This window comes from Cricetulus griseus, chromosome 5 (assembly GCF_003668045.3).
Source record: "Cricetulus griseus strain 17A/GY chromosome 5, alternate assembly CriGri-PICRH-1.0, whole genome shotgun sequence".
NCBI classification, from domain to species: Eukaryota; Metazoa; Chordata; class Mammalia; order Rodentia; family Cricetidae; genus Cricetulus; species Cricetulus griseus.
The window spans coordinates 68296805-68323810 of record NC_048598.1 but is presented as its reverse complement, the minus strand read 5'-3'; the positions used below and the strand labels follow the sequence as shown (position 1 = coordinate 68323810).

Genomic DNA, 27006 nt, shown 5'->3' with positions numbered 1-27006 from the left:
GCAGCTGGATGCTCAATTAATTATATACATAACTATATTGACAAAATCCAAACAGACAGCCTTTTTTTTTTCCCTTGGGGGTTGGAGAGAGGTTAGAGACAGAGATTCTCTGTGGCTTTGGAGGCTGTCCTGGAACTAGCTCTTGTAGACCCGGCTGGTCTTGAACTCACAGAGATCCTCCTGCCTCTGCCTCACCAGTGTTGGGATTAAAGGCGTGCACTACCACTGCTTGGCGACAGCCTCCTTCTTTTAAAATACATTTTGTTTATCCTTCCAGAATAACATTTTCATTTTACAAATGCTTTTGATAAAAACTACCCCAAGTCTAGCTGGGCGTTGGTAGTGCACACCTTTAATCCCAGCATTCGGGAGGCAGAGGCAGGTGGATCTCTGTGAGTTCGAGACCAGCCCGGGTCTACAAGAGCTAGTTCCAGGACAGCCTCCAAAGCCACAGAGAAACCCTGTCTCAAAAAACCAAAAAAACCCAAAAAAAAAACAAAAACAAAACAACAACAACAAACAACAACAACAACAAAAAACCAAAAACCAAAAACAAAACAAAAACCAACTACCCCAATCCTTCCCAATCAACTTCTCCCAGACCTTCCTGTCACATTTCCCTCACAACTTCTTTTGTTTAACTCACTGGGTCTAATTAGTGCTGCCAGTGTGTGCCCTGTGATTTCAGTGTCTCCTGGATATAAACCTAGAGTGGATGCCTCCTGAGCTCCTGGGCTGCAGTGGGAAGGCTGGTTTCTGTTCTGGCAGCGTCCATGTGCTGGAAGGCAGGCTTGCAGGGTGTCACTGTGAGCCGGAAACCCTGGAGCTGGACTCCTGGCTCTACCTTGGTAGACACTGGTATGTAGGTTTATGCAAAGCCTCAGGACAGTGAGTTTGTGTTGGAAAGACCCTGTCAGATTTAAGAAATGAGGGGATTTCGAGGTCTTAGACATTGGTGAGTTTGCCACAGTGCTCAATGGTCTCCTCATGGGATGTATTTCTAGCATCTACCTTTAATTTTTCATGAGTCTTTTTCTTTGTATGTCTTATGTTTAGTGTATGTGTGTGTGTGTGTGTGTGTGTGTGTGTGTGTGTGTGTGTGTGTGTGTGTGTGTGTATGTGTGTGTGTATGTGTGAGGAGAGGAGAGGAGAGGAGAGAGAGGAGAGAGAGAGAGAACACGCTGTGGGAGTTGGTTCTCTTTACCATATGCCATGTGGATCCTAGGAATCAAACTTGGGTCTTCAGAATTTGTGGCAAGCCCCTTCACTCCCTGAGCCATCTCATTGCTTGGGGTTTCTTTACTTTCTAATCCTTCTTCCTTTTCACCCTCCCCTTTTTCTTCTCAGTGAGCACATCTTTAGGGAAGAAGTGTTGGGAACCTCTTAAGTTTTGTTTCCTGGAAACAGTCATTTTGCCCTCATTCCTTTAATACATACACGTATACACAAATATGTCAATGTTAAATATGCAAATGAATATGCAAATACATAACTAAAGACGATCACTTCCTCTCTGTCTTTTAAGAGCTGTGGCCACTATTTTCTGATTCGCACCAACCTGTTAGGAAATCTCTTACGGTTCCACAACTGTAGGTGACCTGTCTTTGTCTTTCCTGGCTGCTTCTCCGAGCTGCTTGCTGCGTCTGAGTGTGGCTTACTTTTAATTTGTTTCCCTGCTTGCTCGCAAACGCTGCTTTCTGCTTCAGTTAGATCCCAGTCTTACTGGCTTTAGAAAATCTTGGTTTTCCCTTCTTCAAAATTTGCCTTCCCACAATTCTTTCCCTTTGTAACACCAGTAATTGGTGTATGAGAGTCTCCTTTTCTTTCTTAAGATGTTTTATTTACTTTTTGTGTTTGAATATTTGCCTGTATGTATGCATATATGTGCACCATGTGCATACCTGTTGGAGCCCCTAGAATGGGGGTTACAGGTGTTTGCAAATCACCATGTGGGTGCTGGGAATCCTATACAAGAGCAACAAGTGTTATTAACCACTGAGCTACCTCTCCAGCCTCTCCCCCTTTTACAGGTTTTTATTTGAAATGTACATTTGTGTGTGTGTGTGTACCATATGTGTTCAGGGGCCTACTGAGGCCAAGTATGGGATATCTATGGGATATCTGGAATTACAGGGGCTTGTGAGCCACCTAATGTGAGTGCTGGGAACTGGACTCCTGTCCTCTGGAAGAGCAGCAAACACTCTTCACCTGAGCAATAGCTCCTGCCCCAGGACCATTAGTTATAATTGCCTTTTCTTTTAAAAAAACTTTTATTATTGTTTTATTTTATGTGTATGGATGTTTCACCTGCATTTTTGTCTGGGCACCTCTTGCATACCTGGTGCCTGCAGAGGCCGGAAGAGGGTGTTAGGTCCCCTGGGACTGGAGTTACAGAGGGTTGTGAGCCATCCTGTAGATGCTGGAAACTGAGTCCCAGTCTTCTGGAAAAGCAGCAAGTGCTCTTAAATGAAAGGTCATCTCTCCAGTGCCTCTTTCAAAAATATAATTACCTCATGTTTCCTTAACATAGGCTCTCCCTACTCTGAAAGCCATCAGCTGACAATAGCTCCTCCCATGGAGGTGGAACACAACTCCATGCTTGAATATTGAGTGGCTCCATCTTGTGCAGGCAGCCATGGCTGCTTTGGGTTCATGAGTGCAGTGGTTCCGTCATATCTAGAAGACACCAGTTCTGTTCTCTGAAGTCCCTGGGGGATGCTCCTGTGCTGTTTTACCTGTGGTTTGTCAAAGGTGAGCTGGTATGAACAAAGTTGTTTTTCACCAGGAATCAGCCACTAGCTCGTAGCCTTTGTTTTCAGTCCCAATAATTTCTTTGCTTCCTGAGCGTTCAGTGGAACCGCAAAAGCAAATGGCTCAGTGAGTAAAGGCATGTGCTTCCAAGAGAAAACTGACTCCTTCGAATTGTCCTCCTGACACACACACACACCCATGCTCTCTCTCTCACATAGACATGCTCACACACACCCGCTCACACACACAATACACACAGGTACACATGCACACTATAATAAAAAAATTAAACAAAAAGTATCGTTTCTGTCCAGAAACTGGAAGTAGCAGGATAGATCCTTTTGGAAATGGAAGCCTGATGGTTAGGGAAATCTTTCACAACTAAGACTGTTTTGAAAGCCAGGCTCTGCCTACAACGGGAACTTACAGAAACAAGTCAGGTTTCTGGTCCAGTAATTGAAATCAGCACTCAGTAGACAGGGCCTCATTATTCACCTCATGGGCGGGAAGGGAGGGTCACATGGCCAGTGCATCCAAGTTTCCACTTGAGTATGAAACAGGAGCATTTCTGAACAACTATCAGAGACCAAATTTTGCAGAGATAAACTGTCTGGAGTCATAGGGAAATTGTGGGGCAAAAAAAAAAATAGCTACTTTCTGTGCTATCAAAAAAATATAGAGTTTTGTGTGTATATGTGTGTAGGCTAGAGGACAACCATGACTTTCATTCCTCTTGCACTGTTTTTTACAACCCAGACTCTGTCGTGGGGACCTCATCTGTTCCATCACTGGCCTGTCACTCCTCTGCACACCTGCCATTCCTCAGTGGCTACCTCTGGCACAGATTAATGCTCACCTTGGCAACCCCTCCATCTAATGTATGGCCGAGTGAGCACAGGCTCCAGCCACAGAACTAGCTGAATCCACAAAGGAAGTGATGCTCATGTGATCTGCTTTCCTGAAAGGAAAGTCTGAAGTTCAAAAGGTGACTGTGTACTGTCACCACTTCTGAGACAACTCTACAAGATGAAACAGGGATGCTGAGCCCACCATATGCTGCATGTCCATCTCAGGCTGTGCATTTAGTTTCTAAAGCACTGGGCTGGGGTACCCTGGGACCCAAAGAATGAAGACTGCCAGCCTTAGGGAGTGACCAGCCCCCTGGAAGCTGCTGACTGCTTGGGGAGATGGGGAGAAGCAGGCACAGATGGCAAGATTGGGACCAAGTACATGGTCCACCTGCCATCCATGAGCTGATTGGTAAGTGCCCACTTACCATGTGTAGCAATGCGGTAGAGGTAGGGTGAGGAAAGGGAGGGTGTCCCACTGCCCCCCCTGGGGGTACCTTTGGTACAAGGAACCATCTCCCTCCAGAGAGAGATGGAGAAGGCAGTAGGCCCCTACCAGGTAGGGCTTCCACTTTTGCTGTTTCCAGTGTTCTTCCTGCTTTTGGTCAGCAGGGAATTCATTGGCTGCTGTTATGTTAACATCTCTGTTTTGCCTCCAGTGGTCCTCTCTGTGGGCCACAATGGGTGCCAGTTCAAGTCCTAGGCCCTATTTCTGGCACAGGATATTGGCTGGCCTTTTCTGCAAGAAGCAGCCAGGCTCTCCGGTGTGATGCCTCTGCCCATTGTGGGCCTAAAGGGAGGTTCTTGCACTGGGCTTCTATCCCTTTACTTAAGGTCTCTGATGATGCCTCCCTGGTGGGAAGATGAACATCTCATCCTGTGTACGCTGGCCGTTTCTTTCTTCCCTGCATCAAAAGATGCTTCCTGGCCCAGGGGAGGCCCATGGGATCACTGTTTTGTAATGGTGGTAGATCACTCCATCTCTGAATGATATGGGGGTTGGCCTGAGGAGCTGCCCTCACAGATGAATGTCACAGGACTTGGAGGATAGATGCCCTATGCCCTGGCTATGGTCTGGCCTTCTGTGCTTTGGGGCAGCAAAGTTTGACACTTGTATGTAGCTTTAGTGGAAAAGCCCCTCCCAGTTGTTTTGAATTATAATACAGGGTCTATTCTAGACAGACTGAAAGACACATGCATGCATGCACACACTCACACGCATAAGTCACATTTCCCCTATACAGATCCATGAGTAGGTCTAATTAATAAACCAAGCACAGGAAGAGAGTAATAACAACAAAGGAAATTGTAACTATTTAAAATGAGAATATGGTTATGTTTAAGATTAAAAAAACAATAGTTGCAGACTTTTGTGCTTGCTTGTAACTGAAAGGGAGGGAGGTAAAAGCATGGGCAAGGGGGGGCTGTGGAATCCCCAGAGGAGGAGCATGCAGCCAATGTGGTTTCTGTGTGCTTAGAAGGTAGGCTGTCTGCCCACAGGCAACAGAGTAAATCGATAGGGGTCCCTGTTGTTCTCCTTAGGAACCAATTTTATGGAAGGCAGTCCCCAAGCCCTGGGATGAATCCAAGGGGATGGTTTGGCTGATTATTCTCTGAAAGCTCTAGCAACCACCCTCTGGAGCCTCCACCCACCCCCACCCCCACCCCCTGTCTTGGGTTGCTATGACAGGAGTCTACTTCATGTCTTCCAGGGAGATGTCCAAATTAATGATGGGAAAGGTGAGAAGGCACAGTGATTTAAAGGAGGGTCACCAGCAACTTAATGGAGGGAGAACAATTATACTTCTGAAGATCAGGTTCATTAATGGCTCTGGCGAGGAGGTGACTTCACACCTTTGCAGGATCAATTTGCAGGCTGCACAGTGACTCTGGACTTTCAGGGAGGAGGAACAATCCCGTCAGCTCAGCTAGGATCAGATGGGGCAGCTTCAGTCCCTTCCCTGGAGAAAGGACAGGCCTGCAAAAAGCTCCTGCATGGATTCCAGGGCATCTTGGTGAGCTTCCCCACACATGCCAGGGGAGCATCTGCATTTGCACCCAGATCCTCTGCACACTCAGGGCCTCCTTCTTAGCCCAGGCATGTGGGGTAGGCTGCACCTGGGCAGTTCTTGGCCCAGCTCTGTACCAACTTTAGGATGTAGCTAACAGGGAATATAGAGAACAGAGATTAAAGAACACAGCAAAATACAAATTTCTCCTATATCAAGTATGTGTCTGCCTCTGCAAATGTAACAAGGGTGGTATCTGCTGATTAATGTGTGGCACTTGCTTTGAAATATATGGACCCACCTTTTTTAGTTAAGTAGGAATAATACCAAATCCTATTATATATGAAATATATATGAATACATATCACATGTATGGTGTGTCATTCTGAATATCCTGGCATTCACCTGCATCCCAGGAATTTGATCCCATATATCATCACTCCAGTGCAGCATCCAGAAAAGAGACCTGAACCCAGCTCAGGACCCCCACAAGCTGTGCCCATCTCTGTTTCCAGGGCCTCACACGTGGCTTGTTTTCTCCCCCTGCCTGTGGTCAGCAGGCAACATGAACTTGACAGCACCATCCTTCTCCCAGCCCCTGCGGATCTTGGTAAGTCTGAGGCTGAGGCAGGGAAGGAGGAAGAGACCCTTGGCCAGGATGATCACACAAGGCAGGAACAGTGTGAGCGTGAACGTAGGCGGCAGGTAGAACTTGTAGTGGTTTTCCTCAAAGGCACGGGTCCAGCCATAGGTGAGTGTGTGCAGCGTAGTCAGCATCAGGGCCACAAAGCCCAGAGTGGACTGTGGAAAGAAAGAAGGCAGAAATGAGACAATGGCCCTGGAAGCCAGGGAACTGCTGTGTTCCAACCTCCGCCCCCACTTCTTTCTCTTAAAAAAAAATTTAAACATTTTATTTGGTGTGTGTGTGTGTGTGTGTGTGTAGGTCAGGTGCCACCTTGGGGAAATTGGTTTTCTCCTTCCCCAGGGATGAAACTCGGCTTGTCAGCCGCAACTGCCTCAACCCCAGCCATCTTGCTGGCCCCGGCTCTGTGCCCCTTCCCCTCTCTCTTTCACTTCTTCTGCACTGGGCTTCTTCTCCTCTTCCAGTCTAGCCTCAAACTCACTATCTAGCTGAGGATTACCTCCTCCTGACCTCCCCACCGCTAACTCACAAGCACTCCGTGAAAGAGAGAACCTGGGACTTGATGTGCGCAGAGCAAGCCTCATCCCCTGAACCACAGCCTTAGGGCCCTCTGCTCTCCCTAAGCATGAAGGAAACCATGATCACTTCCAAAACTATCCCGGCCCCAGTGTCCCTGACTGAAAATTGGAGCCACGCTTCCAGGCTAAAGGCATTTAAGGACAAAAAACACGGTCTTTTCTTCCAACTATGGTGTTTGGACTTCAGGTCTGCTGGCAAATCCAAACCAGAATCTTACAGATAATACCTGGCTGAGGTGAGGATGAATTAAAAAGGGAATTCGTTATAAATTGTCTTACAGAGAAACACAAGGAGCTGGGCATGGTGGCATGAGCCTTTAATACCATCACTAGAAGCATAAGTAGGCAGATCTCTGTGAGTTCAAGACTATCAGAGCTACATAGTAAGACCCTGTCTCAGACAGACAGACAGATGATAGAGAAACACAAGGTAGTTTGCTCGTTTGCATACAGGACTCAGCATCAATAGTGAAGGGGGCTCCAGGAGCCTGTGGTCTGGTGACCTGGCCCTGTATAGAAAGCCTCACACAACCACCAAGATGTTCTTTGTTGGCATCATCTCCTTCCTGCCCAGCACTAACTTCCAACTTCCCACTTGGAAAAAGTGAATGATATTGCAGTCTTAGGAACATCACAGTCCAGACTCAAATGTCTGAGCATTCTTATAATGGGCTTCCACCCTTGCAGGTATAGGTAGCATTTGCAAGTCATTTCCAGGCAAGAGAAGACAATGAACACTGGACTCTTGCTTTCTCTTTCCTCTTCCTCCTTTTGTTTTTTGAGACAGGGTTTTTCTGTGTAACCTTGGCTATCCTGAAACTTGCTCTGAAGTTCAAACTGTCCTTGAACCAGAGGTCCACCTGCCTCTGCCTCCCAAGTGCTGGGATTAAAGGTGTGCACCACCACTTTCTGGCCCAGGTTGTATTCTCATGGACCACAGATAGGAGATGCTGATCTTGCCATGCCTGCTGGGCTTGATTGGCGGTGGTCCCGAGCACAACACATTATCAGCCTCAGTAAGAAGCAGGGGATTACAACAGCAAGCCTTATCGAGGCATGGGTGGGGTATCATGTGCTGTGTGGGGCAAGAGGAGAGCTCTGGACATCTCTGGATGAACTCTGTGACCACTAGGAGCCACTGAGGATTTAGGCTGTGGAGATACATGGTGGTCATCATCAAGCAAATAGCACTATATATTTTCTTCAAGGAGCCATTGTGCTTGTTTAAATTAAAGTGGCTACACATTCATATGGCTGGTGCCCCATAGACATTGGTTTGGAGTTTCCTAGAAAGGCTGCAACTAGCTTCCTAGATTTCTTCCTAGCCAGGCTTGTCAGCATAGAGTTGGGGCCTTGGCTGAGAGATGCCGCCTTGTGTGAGCTCACCTCAGACTCCATTCTCAAAGGGACCTGGGTCTAGTGGGGTGGGGGCTGGCTCAGTGGTAATGCCTCTGCCTAACCTAGCATGTGGAGGATCCTGGGATCCATCCACAGCATAGCAAAACTAAAACATAACAAAGATGAATGGATGGGGCTAATCATGCAGTGAACCTTATTCTTGCCACTTGTACCTGCTCTTGTGAAAAACCAGGATGGGGAGTTCCAGCTGGAGAAAGAGCATCGTTCAGAAGGCTTGCTTGTGCTGTTCCAGTTAAGCATTCCAGTAAGCATTTTCTAATGCTGCACACTGTATTCATGGGTAGCTGCCTGGGAACACTCTTTTTCTTTTTCCATTTGTGTGTGTGAGTCACACGTGTGTGTGAGTACAGATGCACTCCTCTGTGTGTGTGCGTGTGCGTGTGCATGTGCACATGTGGAGGCCTGAGGTTGATGTTGGTTATCATCCATGATCACTCTTCCACCTTATTTACTGAGGCAGGGTCTCTCAATCAAAACCAGAGCTTGCTAATGAGCCTAGTCTCACTAGCTTATCTTGTTTAGGGTTCCCATCTTATCTTGTTCTAAAGTCGGAATTACAGGTAGGCCACTATGCCTACCCAGCATTTATGTGGGTTCTAGAAACCAAAACTCCGGTCCTCAAGTTGTGTGGCTAGCATTTTAACCAATGAGCCATCTTCCTAGCCTTGCTCCCACTACATTTTTAAAACTCCAAATAAAACACCCAAATTCAATGAGCAACCCCCTTACCCCCATCTCTCTTCATCTGATTTTATTTCTAAGGACTGGTTAATCAGAGGCTGGTTTCAAGTGGAAGCTGAATGTCAAAATCACCTGGGAAGCTTGGGGGAAACATGAAAGCATCAGCCTTGCCCTTGGCAATTCAAATTCAACTAGGTTAGGGTGGAGCTCAGTCATCTGTTGTTTTTCAGAGTTCAGCAGATGATACAAATGTGTCACCAGGACTAAGCCACTAATTTTGGAAACCCTCTCACCCACACCCTTCTAGCTGGAGGTTGAAGAACCCACGCAGGGCCCTAGTGCCCATGCTGTTTTATTGGTGAGGGCCCAGCTCTAGCTCTTCAGAAAAAAAAATCACTGGACCCGTGTGTGACCACAGGCGTTCTGAGATGCAGCAGTAATAATCCACTGAGGCTAGGATGGTAGCCTCACAGAGGACCCAGCTCTCTTCCAGTGAGAAGCCCTGGACTGCCCGTGTGTGACCCCTGTGGGCAACTGTCTGCAGCACTCCATCTGAAGCCTGAGGGATGAACATGCTGGCCCAGCATGGAGACCTTTCCAGGGTCCACCACCCACAGCCAGAACCTCATAGTCCCTCTTTTCTTTGTTTTATTGAGTCTCGTGATACACATGGCAGAAATCCCAACTTTGGGCTAGTAGTTTCTAGCCAGGGCTGACAGCCAGAAAGGCTTTAGATTTTCCAATCCTGCTGGGAAGCCCGGATGTTTCCAGAGAATTTGTTCTTCCTAAAATCCTCTCTGTCCTTGGGAACAATTTTTAAAAACCCTACAATAACCAAAGGAAATTAAAAGAAAAAGGGTTGTCATAAGGCCATTAATAACCCCCACCCCCAGACACACACACCAAGCTAGAGACATTTTTATTACACAGAAGCTTGTTAGCTGTGGCTCCTGCTGGCACTCAAGTACTACAGCATGAAGGCGCTTTGGCCATTGCTCACCAACTGTGGGTCAGGCTGGTCCTTGTCATTATTTCAGGCAGTGGCAGCACTGAGCAAGGTCAGAACTTGGGCTTTCAGAGCTGCACCTGGGGTTTTCTACACAGGAGCATTGAAGACCCCTAGACACCACAATCTTATGGGGTTTAAGTGAATAGGGAGGGTTCAATACAGCCGAAGCCAAATATAAACACCCAAACAAACACAAACTGAAAACTTTGAACCCATGGTGAATAGTTGGGGATATAGCTCAGGAGTACATTGCTGGTCTAGCATGTACAAGTCCCTAGGATCCAGCACTTCATAATCAGGGACTGGTGTGCACACACGTAATCTCAGCATTTGGGAAGCAGAGGCAGGAGGATCAGAAATTCAAGGTCATCTCAAATATAAATATTTGAGACTAGCCTGGGCTTCAAGGAATCCTGTCTCCAAAGGGAAACAGACAAACAAACAAACAAACAAACAAACAAACAAGGAGTTGAAGGTATAATTCAGCTGGTTGAATGCTTGCTTATCATGCTCAAAGCCTCAGATTTCATCACAGTGCCACAGAAATGGGTGTGATGGATGGTACATGCCTGTGACCCCAGCACTTGGGAGGTTGAGGCAGAAAGATCAGGCAGGCATTCAATGTTTTCCTTGACTATGCAACTCAAGTTTGAGGCCAGCCTGAACTATATGGGACCCTGCCCCTCAAACTAAATAAAACGAAACAATATCCAAATCACCTTGGAAATAAAAGGTTAAATTCAGGCATAAGGAGTCTTTTAATGGGATCACTATTCCAATGGCTCTCAGCTCAGCTAAACAGAGCATTCTAGGCCCAGGGGTTGGCCCAGGCTCTTCGGAACACCAATAGGTTTCTAAATCCAATGGTTCCTCACTGCTCATGAACTTGACAGGAGTCAAGAAGGCCAGAGCTTCCCTAAAAAAATCTCCCAGCTGAACAAGGACTGTCTCCAACTCTTACTGGCTTTGGGGGCCCTACTCCTCATACTGGGTCACCTTGTCCAGCTTTAATACTTGGGGAGGTGTTTAGTCTTTATCTGATGTGCCATGTTTATTGATACTCATAGGAGACCTGCCTTTTCCCAGATGGAGATGGAAGAGGCAGGGGATTGGGGAAGTGGGGGTGGGGTGGGGAAAAGGGACTGGAAGGAGAGGATGGAGCAGGGAGGCTGTGGCTGGGATGTAAAATAAATAGATTAATTTTTAAAAAATATCCCAGCATACCAGCATGGGACTGATCCAGACCCTAGGAACATGGGTTTCAGTGAGGAAACCTCAGAAATCTACGGGACCTCCTGTAGTAGTTCAGTACTTATCCCTAGCATAGGTGTGGACTTTGGGAGCCCATTCCACATAGAGGAATACTCCCTGAGCCAAGACACACGGGAGTGGGCCTAGGCCCGATCCCAAAGGATACGATAGACTCTGATGATCCCCTATGGAAGGTCTCACCATCTAGGGGGAGCAGAAAGGATATGTGATAGGTAGGGTTTTAGTTGGGGTGGGGTGGTAGGGGAGGACAGGGGAGGGGATAGGGAACTGGGATTGTCATGTAAAACAATCTTGTTTCTAATTCAAATAAAAAAAATCTGCAAAAAAAAAAACCCAGCTATTACTGGACACAGAAAGCCTATATTTTCCATGTATCCCATATCCGTGACATTCTTGTCATGGTCCTGGGTTACTACAGGTAGAAGTGATGAGACTGAAGCTCCAAAACATGGAGACATGTCTGATGGAGCAGGGAGGCCAATGGGTACTTTGGACCCGACTCTGTGTTCCTGCCACTGGAGGGCAGCATGCACATTTAGGGGTCACCCGGACTTCCAGACTGTCCCTGAGCATCTTTAGACCTTTGGTAACGGGGCGGTCTGACATCTGATCTCTCTAGAAGTGCTTTGTGGCTTTACCCTCGCCCCCCTGCTATGGACATTTTTGATGGTGGCTGACAATAAGAGGTCCATTATGCATTACACACGCCCAGGGTACAGCCAGGTATGACACAGAATTGAGAGGGAGACACAGAGAGACAGTAGCAATTAGGTGATGGAGTCCCAGCTAGGAGGATCTCTTGAGCCCAAGAGTTTGAGGCCAGTCTCTGTAGTGCAGTGAGACCCGTCTCCAAAATCAAAACAGAAACAGGTGGTGGTTGGTGCTTATCAGAGATAGTGGGGCTGTGACCAGATACCCCAAGAAAAGCAGCAATGTGCTGTTTTTCTTTCACCTATAATGTTTCACCATGCGTCACAAAAATTTCTCTTATGGCATTAATTTCATTTTTTAGGAGTGTAAAATAAGGCTTAGGGGGAGGGGCGTGGACTGCCCACACCCACAGAGCAGGTGGTGCTGGAACTGACTTCGGAGTCCCTGGCAGACCCTCCTCCATACTGGGGCTCTTGGGAGAGGGAGCATGAGGTTTCTGGGGCTACAGTGCAGGCATCAGACCCCCATAAATGAAACTACTCGCTTCAATATGTAAAGCAAAACATGACTTCTGGAGTCCCAGTCAGCTTTTGCTAACAAAACCAAATCCATAGGCTTCTTCCAGCAGCCAGAACCGGAACATGTAATCTACAGCTGCTTAAGGGAAGAACTTTCTGGAAAGGGAAGCGACCCACAGCCTGTTTTAATTGTGGCCAAACCACATACCCAGGATACTTGAGGCGGGAAGTGAAAAATCCGAGATTTGGGTATGAGACAAACAGGGATTAGTGGCAGATCAAGAAAATTCCTTCCCTCCCCACCCTCTTAGGCCTGCATGTGTCAGCCCTGAGCCCTCCTCCAGGGGCCTTCGAGGAGAAGCACAGCCCTGGAGATTGGCAGCCATGCTTTAGAAATCAGCCACAACTGTTTGGTTCTAAGGTACGCTAAGGGTCCCAGTCACGAAGAATTAATTTGGGTTATATAAGAGCAGTATTCTGTCACTGTCCCTCTGAGTCCTTGTTGAACAGAGAAGCTACAGATTTTGGTTGACAGTGGGGGTGGATATAGCTGTTCTCTGCCCTGATACAATACAACTGGCAGGAGCCAAGATGAGTCAGCCTCTATCCACCAAAGGGATGAGTTGGTCTGCCAGCACTGACCCTCCTGTACTTTCTGAAGAACATTGGGGGTGCCCAGGGAATTTGAGATGTCCCCCATGTAGTTTGCATCCCTTACAATCAATCTCTGCTCACCTTGACCCCAGGCCTATAGTGACACCTGGCACACAGTATATGCTTAGAGTGTCCACTGCCTTGAAAACTGCAAGGAGACCCTTTCCCAGCAGCTTTGTTTCCCTGAGTGTTCCCAGGATTAGTTGAGAAACAGAATGGAGGTGACAGTGTTCACAGATATCCGGTTATCAGAAGTTTGTGTGTGTAAAACCACACTAGAATCTCTGATATGCCAAGGCCTACTGTGACTCTCCTACAGGAAGTAAATCCATAATTTATTTATTGGAGAACTGCCATCTGTCTATCTATTACCATCAGTTCACCCATGCATTCATTCATCTATCTGTCCATCCATCCACCTATACCAACATGAATCCACTCTGTGTGTGTATGTATGTATGTATGTATGTATGTATGTATGTATGTATGTATGTATGTATATGTCATCTATTTATCTCTATCATCTATTATTTAGTTATCTGCCTGTCCTATCTATCTATCTATCTATCTATCTATCTATCTATCTATCTATCATCTATCTTACAGAGATTTAAACAAGGGCCTTGCACATGCTTAGCAAGTAATCTACCTGTAATGTAAGTGACACCCCAGTCTTCATACCTTTTTCTCTGGATTTGTCCAAGAAACAGCACCATTTAGGAAACACTACTTCATCCCACCACACAACAGTCCTCACACTTAGTTCCCACCTGCCCCACAGGGGAACAGAGCACCAGGCTGAGCTGAGGGTGTGTGTTGGTGGAGACTGAGTTGAGGGTGTCTGTGTCAGTGGAGGTTGAGTTGAGTGTGTGTGTGTGTGTGTGTGTGTTGGTGAGGTTGAGCTGAGGGGGTTGTGTGTGTGTGTGTGTTGGTGAGGTTAAGCTGAGGGTGTGTGTGTGTGTGTTGGTGAGGTTAAGCTGAGGGTGTGTGTGTGTGTGTTGGTGAGGTTAAGCTGAGGGTGTGTGTGTGTGTGTTGGTGAGGTTAAGCTGAGGGTGTGTGTGTGTGTGTGTTGGTGGGGTTGAGATGAGGGGGTTGTGTGTGTGTGTTGGTGAGATTGAGTTGAGGGTGTGTGTGTGTGTGTGTTGGTGGGGTTGAGATGAAGGTTATGTGTTGGTGGAGGAGTTTTAAGCTCACTCACAGCTCACTGCCTTCCACATACACAGGGATCCTGCAATGACTCTGTATGAAAGCACCATGTTCCCTGAGCAAGTTCAGCCCAGGGTTCCATGCCCTGACCTCCATCCTTGTCAGATGTGGTAGACTTCTCAGGGTCAGGAAGATTAACTTGCCCTGGTCAAGCTGAAGCTGGATCAGTAGGGTGGGAGACCTTACAAGACGGGGAGTCCTCTCTACCTGACCCAGTGTCCTGCTACAACCAGGATCTAAGCTGAAATAGTTCATAGAGCACAAAACCAGGGCGGACCAGGGCCAAGCTTCAGCTGGCTCTCAAGGGGAATGGAATCTGCTTTACCTGCACGAAACTGAACTCCTTCCAGTTGAGTGAGTTGGCAATGGATGGAAGTGAGGTGACGGCCAGCAGTGACAGCGTACCCAGGGCCAGCACACCCAGGGAGAGGTAGATCTCCATGCGCCAGACTTCTTCCTCAACCCAGAGGTGGCTCTTGTTGGCCAGGACCTGGCAAAAGAAAAACCATGACCACGATCAACAAAAGCTGGCACCCTAGAGCCTGTGTCACCCCAGAGTGCATGTGAATACAGCAAAGGACAAGAGAAAGCCACAGCTATGTTCATGCTCTGCTGGACAGCTAGCATGTATGAGGTACATTGTAAGTGCTCCCCAGGTATTTGAAAGCCACACTGGCTGGAGAGATGGTTCAGCAGTTAAAAGCATTTGCTGCTCTTGCACCCATGTCTGACAGCTCACCACCACCTGTAACTCCCACTCCAGGCTCTGACACCCTCCTCTGGTCCTCAAGAGCACTTGCACTCATGTACACATACCCATACATGGACATACAGAAGTTATTAAAAATAAATCTTTAAGCCAGGTGGTGGTGGCACAGGCCTTTAATCCCAGTACTTGGGAGACAGAAGCAGCCAGATCTCGGTGAGTTCAAGGCCAGTCTGATCTACAGAGAATTCCAGTCAGCCAGGACACAGAAAAACTCTATCTTGAAAAAAACAGTAATAACTAACTAAATAAATAAAATCTTAAAAAAAATCATTAATCTCATGATGTCCCCTTAAAATGGACAGCACTATGTGCCCATTTTAGGGATCAAGGAAACAAGAGACAAAGATTGAGTTGGTTTCTTAAAGTCACAGCTCCCTTACTGGCTGGTGGCCAATCTCAGCTTGAAGGTAAGAGATCAGAGAGTCCCAGGATATACAGACCCTCAGCCTGGGGATGCATGTCTGTAATTCCAGAACTTGGGAAGCTAAGTCAGGAGGGTCACTGGTGCAAATCTAGCCTGGGCTACTCATTGAGAGTCTCTCATATCTAACTCCCATCAACATGTTCCCTAAGCATGGCTGTACCGCATTGTTTCCTGGACCCCACAGTACAGGGCAGTGGAAAGGTAGCATTTCAGGATTGCGTCCCCCTCGGTCTATAGACTCATAGCTCTGCCAACTGCCTCCCCTCCCAGCTCCCTCCTGTCCCAGCTGTCTCACCTGGACCCTTCCCAACCTGCTTCATTACTGGCTTGCACTCAGGACACACAATAACACTCAATGCTACTCCCCCCACCCCCAGCCCCAATCTCCAAACTCAAAGCCCCCAGACCCCTTTCCTTCCATGTGTCCTTTTCTCTCTGAGGCACATAGCTCTGGCCCAATTGTTGCCAGGCAACAGACTGACATCCCCTCACCAGGTTAGTTCAGCAAGCACTTAGAAAGTACCTACTGTGCGCTGAGCCCTTGGCTACAAAGAATGAGAACATTGGCCATTATGATGTTGGTGACTCCCACTGAGCTTCAAGGACACATCCATCAGGGATGCTCTGCAGCCCTGAGATGCACCCCACGCCCCACTGTTGGCACTCCCTGACCCAGCACCTGCTTGGAGAAGAACTGGAATCAAGGTCCTTCCATTAGGACTGTCATTGTCATCATTTCCCAGCTCAGCCCTGAATACTAGTCCTTTTTATCTGCCATCAGAAAAGCAAGAAAGCCTCCCCAAGGAAAGAGGACTAAGCAGGCTGCTCTCTGCCTCTGCTACAGAATGACTCAGCGGTGGTGTGTGTGTGTGTGTGTGTGTGTGTGTGTGTGTATAACTACTTCAGCAGAAAAAAAAGAAAAAAAAACTTGTGTAAGCCTGTTACTGGAATAAAATATTAAAAATGAATCCAGGGGTTAAGCAAAAATGGCTACAAAGCTTATAAAGGAAACTAAAGAAGTGAAAAAAAAATACCATCTATGGCCACTCTGCCTGTAGAGTGGAAAAAGGTTGCCTGGTTTGGTTTTTAGAGACAAGGCCTCATGTAGCCCAGGCTGTCCTCCAACTCACATTGTAGTCAAGGATGACCTTGAATTCTGATCCTCCTGCCTCCACTTCCCAAGTAAGTGCATAATTTCAAGCTTGTGTCACACTGCCAGGTTGTGGGCGTTGCTGGGATGGAACCCAGGGCTTTGTGCATGCTAAACAAACACTCTACCGGCTGAGCTGCATCCCCAGTTTCCCACTCTGTATTATTTTAGGACAGGTTTCTTCATACTGGTGTGTGAAGGCCACAAAGTTCCAGGAGTTGGGAGACCAGCTTCTTTCCTGACCGCTAACTAGCCTTGTGGGACTCCTAGACACCATCTCGGGACCGGTTTCTTTATCTGACAAATCCAAATGAGCTGGGATTTTGGCCGGTAATCACGATGTGGTAAAACCAGCTGGAACAGCGTTTGCCAGCAGGGAGAGACAGGTCTAACTCTACAAAGGGTACAGGTCCCTGCTAGAGCAGTGCCCGAACAAGACTGACTCATGGCTGGTGGTGTTAGTGAAGCGAGTCATCTCCATAAGCTCTGCTGTTCACTCATTACTCATCGGCTCGCTGAGCTCAGGTGGCTAATATCACAAGTCAGCTGTGCATGACTGCAGTATAGTTAACAGTGGCTTGCAAAATGGATGCTCCACCCCCCTGCAGTGATGAGGAGGGAAGGGCAGGTCACATGTCTGGGGATCTGGATCATTGTCACATTTATGGTATGAGTGCATGAGTGTGGAGGCCAGGGGTCAACATTGGGTGTCATTCTTCAGGAGTTGTCTACCTTGTTTATTAAGATGGTTTCTTACTGAATATGGAACTTGGTCTCTGCTGGTCAGGAACCCCCCCAGGGGATCTGCCTCCTCAGCGCTGGAACGGCAGGCACAGGGCATCATTCCCAGCATTTTTACACGGCCTCTGGGGATTGGGTGAGCGCAGATCCTCATGCAAGGCAAGAACTTTGTTAAATGACTCTCCCCAGGCCCATAGTCAGCTAAGTTTCATCTCTTCTCCAGTGGTCCCATGCTGGTTAGCTTTGGAGTGAGGAGGACAGGGGGAAAGCTGCCTGTGGGTCAAATGTTGCTTTTGACCTTAACTTCTGACTAATCAGGAAATGCATCTCCAAGAACAGCACAGAGAAGTCACAAAGTCATGCCAACACCAGTTAGAAATAGTAATGACTCAAAACAACTGTGAAATACCATTTTACACCAGCCAGAATGGCTAAAATCAAAAATACCAATGACAGTCTATGCTGGAGAGGATGTGGAGAAAGAGGAACACTCCTCCATTGCTGGTGGGAGTGTAAACTTGTATGACCACTTTGGAAATCAGTATGGCAGTTTCTCAGGAAAATTGGAATCAGTCCACCTTAAGATCCAGCAATTCCACTCTTGGGCATATACCCAAAGAATGCACATTCATACAACAAGGACATCTGTTCAACTATGTTCATAGCGGCATTGTTTGTAATAGCTAGAACATGGAAGCAACCTAGATGCCCCTCAACTGAAGAATGGATGGAGAAAATGTGGTACATTTACACAATGGAGTACTACTCAGCGGAAAAAAACAATGAAATCTTGAAATTCGAAGACAAATGGATGGAACTGGAAGAAAACATCCTGAGTGTGGTAACCCAATCACAAAAAGACAAACTTGGCATATACTCTCATATATAGATACTATTATTTTGGGGGGACGGATTTTTCGAGGCAGGATTTCTCTATGGCTTTAGGGGCTGTCTTGGAACTAGCTCTTGTAGACCAGGCTGGTCTCGAACTCAGAGATCCGCCTGCCTCTGCTTCCTGAGTGCTGGGATTAAAGGTGTGCACCACCACTGCCCAGCATATATGGATATTAGACATAGAACAAAGGACTACCAGTCTACAATCCATACCACCAGAGAAACTAGGAAACAAGGAGGACACCAAGAGAAGAATGCATGGTTCCCTGAAGAAGGGGAGGGGGACAAGAACCCCTGAGAAAATCGGGAGGTGGGGGAGGGGAGAGGAGGAGAAGAGGAGTAGGGAGGAGAACAGGAGAGAACAGGAGGACTGAGACAGGGGAGGAATAGAGGAGGGCAAGGAAGGAGATGCCTTGATAGAGGGAGACAGTACAGGTTTGGAGAGAGGTCTGGACAGGGGAAAAGTTAGGGGATCCACAGGGATGACTTCAACTAAGAATCTAGGCAGTGGTGGAGAGACTGCCTTTGATATCCTTCCCCTATAATGAGACTGATGATGACCTTGGTTGCCATTCCTAGAGCCTTCATCCAGTAGCTGATCGAAGCAGAAATAGGCACCACAGCTAAACACTGAGCCATACTCCTGGAATCCAGTTGTGGAGAGGGAGGAGGGATGAGCAAAGGAGCCAAGACTGCTGGAGAAACCCACAGAAACAGTTGACCTGACCTAGTGAGAGCATGGAGACCCTAGTCATAAAGCTGGGGAACCAGATTTGGACCAAACTAAGCCCTCTGAATGTGGGTGCCAGCTAGGAGGCCAGGGCAGTCTATGGGACCTCTAACAGTGGAGCCAGTCTTTATCCCTAGAGCACAAATGGACTTTGGGAGCCCATTTCCTATGGAGGGATACTATTGCAGCCCAGATACAAGAAAGAGGGTCTAGGCCCTCCCCCAAATGATGTGATGGACCTTGATGGTCCCCCATGGAGGGCCTCACTATCCTTGGGGAGTGGGTGGGGGGTGGGTTGGGGGAGGTTGGTGGGGAGCACGGGAGAATGGGAGGGTGAGGGAATGGGGGGATTGATATATAAGTAACAGTGCTTCTAAAATAAAATAAAACAAAACCTTAGGTTACCTGGAATACACCAAAATAAAATAAAATAAAAAAGAAATAGTAACGATGTTGTCTCAAACATGATCTTGAAGGCCTTGGCATCCCAGTCTGCACTGCCATGGGATTCAGGATAATCTCAGAGGAGTTTCCTGTGTTCCTCTTAATGTTAATGTTCTCCCTATTCCCACAAGGCCTTCTGTGCAGCAGCCAGTGTGAGCAGTGGCCACAGAGAGGCACTGTCTGAGGTGGCCAAGAGCAGGCAAGGGTGGCTGCTTCCTGCAAGAAAGGCTTCAGGGGCTGGATACAACATTCCCCAACAGTGTCCAGGCCTGGGACCCAAAGGTGCAGCCGATCAGTGATCCACCAGTCGCCTGCCTAAACACATCCAGGTTGAATTGGCTCATCATTGTCAGGCTTTGGCATTTGCCAGCCTTTCTCTGAGTGTCACCTCAGACACGCTCCATTAGCATGGCTCTCCCCTTGAGAATCTGGCAAAATAGCTTAAGCCCCTTTAGGGGACAGACTATGTCCTCTAGGAGTGAGACAATTCACCAGTGCCATTTGGGCCATGAAGTTGGTGAGAAGACAGCACTGAATTAATATAACTCCAGAAGGGTCTGGGCCAGGCAGAAAATGCAGAGAATGGCATAGATTAAGAGGGAGGGAAGATGGTGAAATCAGTGGCTACAATGTTGGATCACATGACAAAGCTGGGCATGATGACGTGTGCTTGTAACTCCAGCACTGGGGAGGCAGAGACAAGTGGATCCCTGAGGCTCACTGACCAGGTGGCATAACCTACTTAGCAAGTTCCAGGCAAGGGAGTGGGAGACCTTGTCTTAAAATATAAAACAAACAAACAAGCAAAAAGGACAAGACCTAAGGTGGATAGCACTTAAGATTGACAGCCTATGTTGTCTCTGCCTCCACATGTACAGGCACACACATTTATGTGCCCCCACATGTATGTGCACCTGCACACAGTGAGCATGCACATACACACAGAAAAGGGGAATTAGTTGGGGCTGGGGAGGAGGCAGTGGCTTCCTCTGTGTGCTGGGTGAGGGTGGGCCTTTTCTTCCTCAGCTCTACACTTGCTGACTCAGCAGAGAGGGCAGAGCACACGGCAGAGCAGAGAGGGCTTGGAGCCCTACATCGCTATTTACAGGGCAGGACACGATGTCTGAAGCCCCTGAAGTACATGGCTCCCACACCAAGGGAGCTCACCTTTTGTAGAAGAAAACATCAATGTGGGTTTGCTGCAGGTCTGTAATCTCAATTACCTTAGGAAGCTGAGGCGGTAGGATCAGAACTTCTAGGCTACAGATAGGTTCAAGGATAATCCAGGCAACTTAGTGAGACCCTGTCTCAATTTTAAAAAAAGAGGAAGGAAACAAAAAGAAAAGGAAAGGAAAGGAAAGAAAAGAAAAGAAGAGAAGAGAAAAGAAGACAAAAGAAAAGAAAAGAGGGGGGTTGGTTATGTAACTCTGTGGTAGAGTACTTGTTTAGTTTATAAGGAGATCCTGGGTTTTTTCCCTACTGCAGTAAAACAAGAACAGCAAAAACAGTACAGAACATCAAAACCATTAACACTAAGAAATGTCAATGACTTTTGCAGTAGGACCCTGAGGCTAAAAGGACTTGCGGCTTATAGTGATTGTTTTATTTGTATTGATTATTTATAGTGACTATTTTATTATTTTGATTTTGAGACAGGGTTTCATGTAGCTCAGGCTGGCTTCTAACTCACTAAGTAGCCAAGGATGGCCTTCAACTTCCTGCTTGCAAGTGTACACACACACACACACACACACACATACACACACACACACACACACACACACACATTTATGTGGTGCTGGGACTCCAACCAGGGCTTCAGACATACCATGCAAGCACTCTACTGGCTGAGTCACCCCAACCCCAGACCACAGTCTGGGATTCTAGTCAGTGGTGGGGGATGAGAAGGGTTCTGATCTTCAGGCCTCCATGCCACCCCACACCAGCTGAGGCCAGGGACAAGATGGGCCTTTTTTTACTCATGCCTGTGGCAACAGGGCCTTATGGAATGAGTGCCCGGTGAACGAACGAATGACTCAAATTCTGAGATCATTTACTCAACTGTTAATTTGGTTTGTTTTTCTGTAGAAAGTAATATGGGCACCAGCACGGCTCAGGTATAGAACGGTCAGTTGTGGATCCTAACACTGCTGTGTGTCTTCAGTCTAGTTACTCACCCTCTCAGAGCCTTAAGTTTTTCTCATCTGTAAAGATCAGTATAGCACAGCACTTGCTCTAAGGAATGAGTGGGGGAGGGGAGCCGATGAATCCACCATGGGTATATACAGTTCTTCAGTATGCTTGGAACACAGTGAGCTCCTTTGGAAGAACTTGTGACTATTATTTTTTTTTCACTTCTTAGTTCCAGCCAGCTCCTCACTCCCTTGCCTGAGTCTGTTGCTTCCTCTTTGAGCAAAGCCTGAGCCCACAGAGGTGGTACCAGGTGCCTGAGGTGGGCAGGGGTGGAGACCTGTGGTCCAGCAGTGGTGTGACCTCACTCCCATGTACTCTGTGTCCCTAGGTGAGCATGTCAGGGTGGAGCTGGAGTGAGGGTGGGTGAGATGAACTTTGTTAGCACTGGGCTGAACCCTGCTGGGTGACTGATGTCCTATATGGGCCCCAGGCTGATATGGAAAAAGAAAAGCGGAGACACATAGAGTCCTGAACTTGGGGCTAAGAGTAGAGAACTGAGTGGGAAAGGAGGCAACACAGTGGGCAACTCTTGTGTGCACTGCCACCTGCTCATGCCACCATTCTGACTCCTTTGGCTCAAAGACCTCCACTGTTCAAGAACCCACTGGGCAAAGTGGCGCCATATGGCTTTCTTAAATGAGTAAATAAGACCTCATTGCAGTTAAAGATGAGAGCTAAGGCAGCATCTCAGTTGGTAAAGTGCTTGTCTTGCAAGTGTGAAGATCTGTGTTTGAATCCTAGGACCCACGAATAAGCTGGGCATAGGCTGGGGAGATGGTTCACTGGGTAAAGTGCTTGCCACAAAGCACAAAGCATGAGGTCACATGCACTCAGGTACACACACACACACACACACACACACACACACACACACACACACACACACACACACACACACACACACACACATGTTAATCCCAGGGATGCAAAGATGGGAAGTGGAGATGGGTAGATCTGGAGCTTGCTGGCAAGCCATAAGATCTGACTTCAGATCCCCCAACCCCACATAATGTTAGATGCTGTAGTACACAGCTACAGTCCCAGCACTCCTGTGGAGAGAAGGAATGTAAAGACAGGAGAGTCTTAGAAACTTGAAGGACAGCAGGGAAAGCAGAGGGAAAAGACAACAGACCCTGCCTCAAACAAGGTAGAAGGTGAGGACCAACTCTGACCTCTGCAAGTGCTCCATGGCAGGAACATACCTGCACTTACAGGCAGCAACACACCACACCACACGCCACACACACACACACACACACACACACACACACACACACACACACAGTGACACTCTCTTCCTGCTGTGTCTTCCATCTCTGTGCTCAAGAACTTCTATACCTGCTCTCTCCCTTGGCCTTGCTTGCCTTGCTTAATTCTGCATGAGTGAGGACAGTCACAATGGTACCCAGACAGCTTGCAGGGGAGGTGGTGGATCGTACCTGCTTCACAGCCAGGTTGACCAGGTCATAGCGGTGGGAGCGGCGCAGAGGAAGGCAAAAGCTGTAGAGAGCATGCAGCACCCCAAAGAAGAAACTGAGCAGCCCGATCTGCTTGCGATGCTGCAGCCAGTGGTCCAGCCAGTCCGGGAAGCGCTGGTACTTGGTTCCCCTCTTCAGCTGAAGGGCAGCTGCCAGCACACCAGGCAGGTATACCAGGGAGAGCAGCACATAAGCCACACAGGGTAGTGTGGTGTTGACCACAGACAAAGGCATCTTGTAGAACTTGTTTTCATGCTTCCGCACATACGGATGCAGTACATCCCGGGTGAAGTTGTAGGCATAGAAGAACACAAAGAGCCCCAGTGCCAGAAGGGTGGGCACCTTCCAGGAAGGGAAGAGGCGCAGGGGTATGGCTTCTATCTCCCGGGCTGAGGCCAGGGATCCCATGTCCAGGGGTGTGAAACCCATGGCACGTGCCATCTCTGAGATGGTGTGTTTGGCTTCCAGCTGGTCACTGCAGATGAGCACCTGTAGGAAGAAAGAGGGGGACAAAGTTGGCGAGAGTCACAGGTATGGGCATGACTATGGTGACCACCAGGGTCAGTGATTTGAAGAAACTGAGGCACAGAGGGGCAGGCACCAGTGAGTGGCCAACCGATGGTACAACCAAGAATGCAAGATGGCTCTGATGCTCACGCCAGGGATCTGGGAATGGAAGTCCTGTAGACTCTCCCAGAGATGCAGAGACAAAGCTCTCCTTGTGGGTGTCCTGCTGGCTTGATGATATCACTGTCATGGCAGATGCTCAGTCCAGCAACCCCTGTTGCCTCTGGAACAGCTGCTTCTGAGGACTGACTGTTCAGTGACTGCCTCTTGCATGTGGCCACTGCAAGGCAGAGCAGCTGTGGATGCATCCTTCAGTGCAGAGTATGTTCTCTATGGTGCTATCCCTTGATTCCACAGAGACCTCAGTCCCCAGCCCTGCCTGCCCTGCCATCTCAGCCTGCAAGTCCACTGCACCTCCTGAGCTCCAGTGGAAGACATATTGGTATCTTTGGGTCCCCAAGGACCCTGAGGACTCCTGTTGACACAGCTGAGGTCTATCTAGTCTCCAGCAGTACATCTGTTTGAGGAGTGATCTCAGGCTCCTGCACAGCCTATAGGTCAGCACTAATAGACCCATCTTTCAGATAAACAGACTAAGGTCTGAGAACCTTGGTTTTGACTTTGGTACCTATGCAGGTTGTCAAATCAGCCTGGTGTACCCTCCTGCTTCCTGATCCTGAGTCTAAGACCAGTTGAGGGTCTTCTCCAGCAAGTCCTCTTGCTTTTTCCCCTCCAAGCCCTCTGTCCCAGTCAGCTTTTCTGTAAACAAGGCCATTAAGTCACCTGAGAGGAGAGCTTCAATTAAGCAGTTGCACCAATCAGATGAGCCTATGGGCATGTCTGTGGTGGATTCTCTTCATTGTTAATTGATGCAGGAGGGCCCAGTCCACTGTGGGAGGCACCATTCCTAGGCAGGTGATCCTGAGCTGTGTAAAAATGCTAGTTAGCCATGAGCCTGAATGAGCCAGTAAACCTCTGTGGTTTCTGTTGTACTTTCTTGGCTGAGAGTGAGTTCCCTGTACAGCAGTGATGCTGCATAAATAGCATAGAGGCCTAGGTTCTTACCCTGATTTACTCCAGTGATGGCATGTGACCCGTAGGCTGAAATAAGCCCTTTGCCTCCTAAGTTGCTTTCAGGCAGTGTTTTATCCCAGCAACAGAAAGGAAGTGAGAGCACCATATAAAAACCTGTCCACTGTACCTGTCTAGGGCCCACCTGAAAGTGCCATGGTGCAGCCACATCTAGGTCACACAGTGAGGAATAGCCAGGTACCTCTAGGTTCTCTCAGAGCTGGGCTCTGGATAGGTTTATTGGTGGACATTCTACCACAGGTATGGAGTCTGGTTTTGTTTTGTTTTGTTCTGGTTTTTTTTTGGTTGTGTGTGGTGTTTGTGAGACTGTAGGCATGTGGGTACATATGAGTACATATGTGTGTGCATGTTGAGGGCAGAGGTTAAGTCAGGTGTCTTATCCTATCCCTTTCCATTCTGTTTTTTGAAATAGGGTCTCTCACTGAACTGGAAGCTTGCCTTTTTGGCTAGACTGGTTGGTTACCAAGCCCTAGGGGATCTGGCTGTTTCTGCACCCCAGTGCTGGGATTACAACTACTATATACAGTTTTTATGTGGCTCTAAACATGTTCTAATGGTTGCATGGCATGCATTTTACCCACTGCACCATCTCTGCAACCCCAAAATATCTCCTTCTCAACTCCCAAGTCAACAGCCACCATGGATTCCACATCCATATAAATAGGGTTCAAATCCCAACTCACCAGTGCTGGGCTAAGCTCATTAATGTCTCCAAGCTTCGACTTCCTGCTGTCAAGATGAGACTTTTAGAGCGATGTGAGGGATGCTGGCTGCCATCCCCTAGCACCTACCTGCCTGTTCCCATCCTTTGGGCCAGCCTGCAGGGCCCAGGCAGAGATGACATTGAAGGCCTTGACCACAGTGCAAGCAGGGAAGAGTGAGGCCAGGTACTCGGCGTTCGACTGCTGTTGCTGAAGATGCTCCTTCTCTGTGGGGTTGCTTACATCCACTAGGATCTTGCCAGCCAACTGGTCACTAAGACTGCACAGTGAGGAATAGTGCTCCCGGAACATGGCTACAAAGATGACCTGTGGAGAGCTCACAGCCTCCTCCTGGAAAGTCACTTGGGCTGCAGAGGGGAAGAGGCCAGCTGTGCGTTTGGGGTTACGGCTGCCAACCACCACGCTGAAGCCAGAGCCCACCAGGCGCGTAGCCAGGGAGCGGGCAAAATCCCCACTGCCCAGGATGCCCACTTTGGGAGCCTTGTTGGGGACCTCAGCCAGACTGCCATCACTGTCCACCAGGCGGCGACTGATCAGTGGCTTGTCCATCTCCCCTGACATTGTGGTGGCTGTAAGAGAAGTCAGAGACCTGGTCACTATTGGGCTCCCAGGGTATCTGGTCCACTACCTCCCACCTTGTGTCAAACATGGCTGGTCAGGCCTTCATCCAGCAGATATTACTAAATATTCCATTTGCAAACACAGGCGACAAGCTGAGCAAGAGCAGCCCCTACCCAGATGAGAACACGTATGCACAGGGAGTGGGGAGACTCCTGCCCGCTGAGGAAGGCTGCAAAGACAGAAAATGAAGGCTGGGAAGATGGATCAGCAGGTAAAGCCCTTGCCATGCAAGCATGAAGACTAGAGATTGGATCCCCAGAGCCCACATTAATGCTGGGTGGGCACGGAACTCAGAAAGCAAAGAGAGGGGATTCCTGGAATAAGCTGAATAGCTAGACTAGTCATATTGGTGAGTTTTGGGTTCACCTTGAAACCCTGCTTCATTGAGTAAGGTGGAGAACAGGGGATGTAGGCCAGCTTTGGGCCTCCACATACCACACACAGACATAGGGAAAGAAAGAAGACAGGGAAACTTAAGAGGACATGGGAAAGGAATCTGGCTGAAGCTTCTCACCAGCTGAGAAGCCAGAATTCCAGCACAATGGACAACGTTATGACGTTGCCATGACGGTTGCTGATACTGATTGTACTTGCTTCTACAGAGAAGAATGGTAAGGTAGCAATGACCTGGGATGGGGAGATGGTTCAGAGGATAAAGTCCTTGCCACATAAGAATGAGGATCTGAGTCTGTATCTCCAGAGTCCATGTACAAAAGTCAGGTGTGGTAGCATATACTCCTATCTGTGTGCAGTCAGGCAGATCCCTTGGGAACCATGGGCCTGCCAGACTAGCTAAATTGGTTTCAGGTCCCAGTGAGAGACCCTGCCTCAAAAAAAAAAAAAAAAGGTGGGGAGTGACTGAAAAAGACATCTGATATTGATCTCTGACCTATACACATACATACGTGCAAGCATGCATGCATGCACATACACATGCACAT

The 27006-nt window shown here is 48.1% G+C and overlaps 1 protein-coding gene across 2 annotated transcripts in view; it reads right to left on the bottom strand.

The window, feature by feature from the left end:
• Positions 1-2964: 2964 nt before the first annotated feature.
• The window catches only part of Steap3 (STEAP3 metalloreductase), a 43606-nt gene continuing 19564 nt past the window's right edge, over positions 2965-27006 (bottom strand). For both annotated transcript variants that reach the window (XM_027417788.2, XM_035445663.1), the window contains exons 2-5: positions 25514-26013; positions 23025-23552; positions 14566-14730; positions 2965-6409 (exon numbers count right to left, since the gene is read on the bottom strand). In XM_027417788.2, coding sequence (XP_027273589.1) covers positions 6128-6409; positions 14566-14730; positions 23025-23552; positions 25514-26005 — 1467 coding nt within the window. In that variant the 5' untranslated portion in view covers positions 26006-26013 and the 3' untranslated portion in view covers positions 2965-6127. The remainder of the gene's footprint in view (positions 6410-14565; positions 14731-23024; positions 23553-25513; positions 26014-27006) is intronic.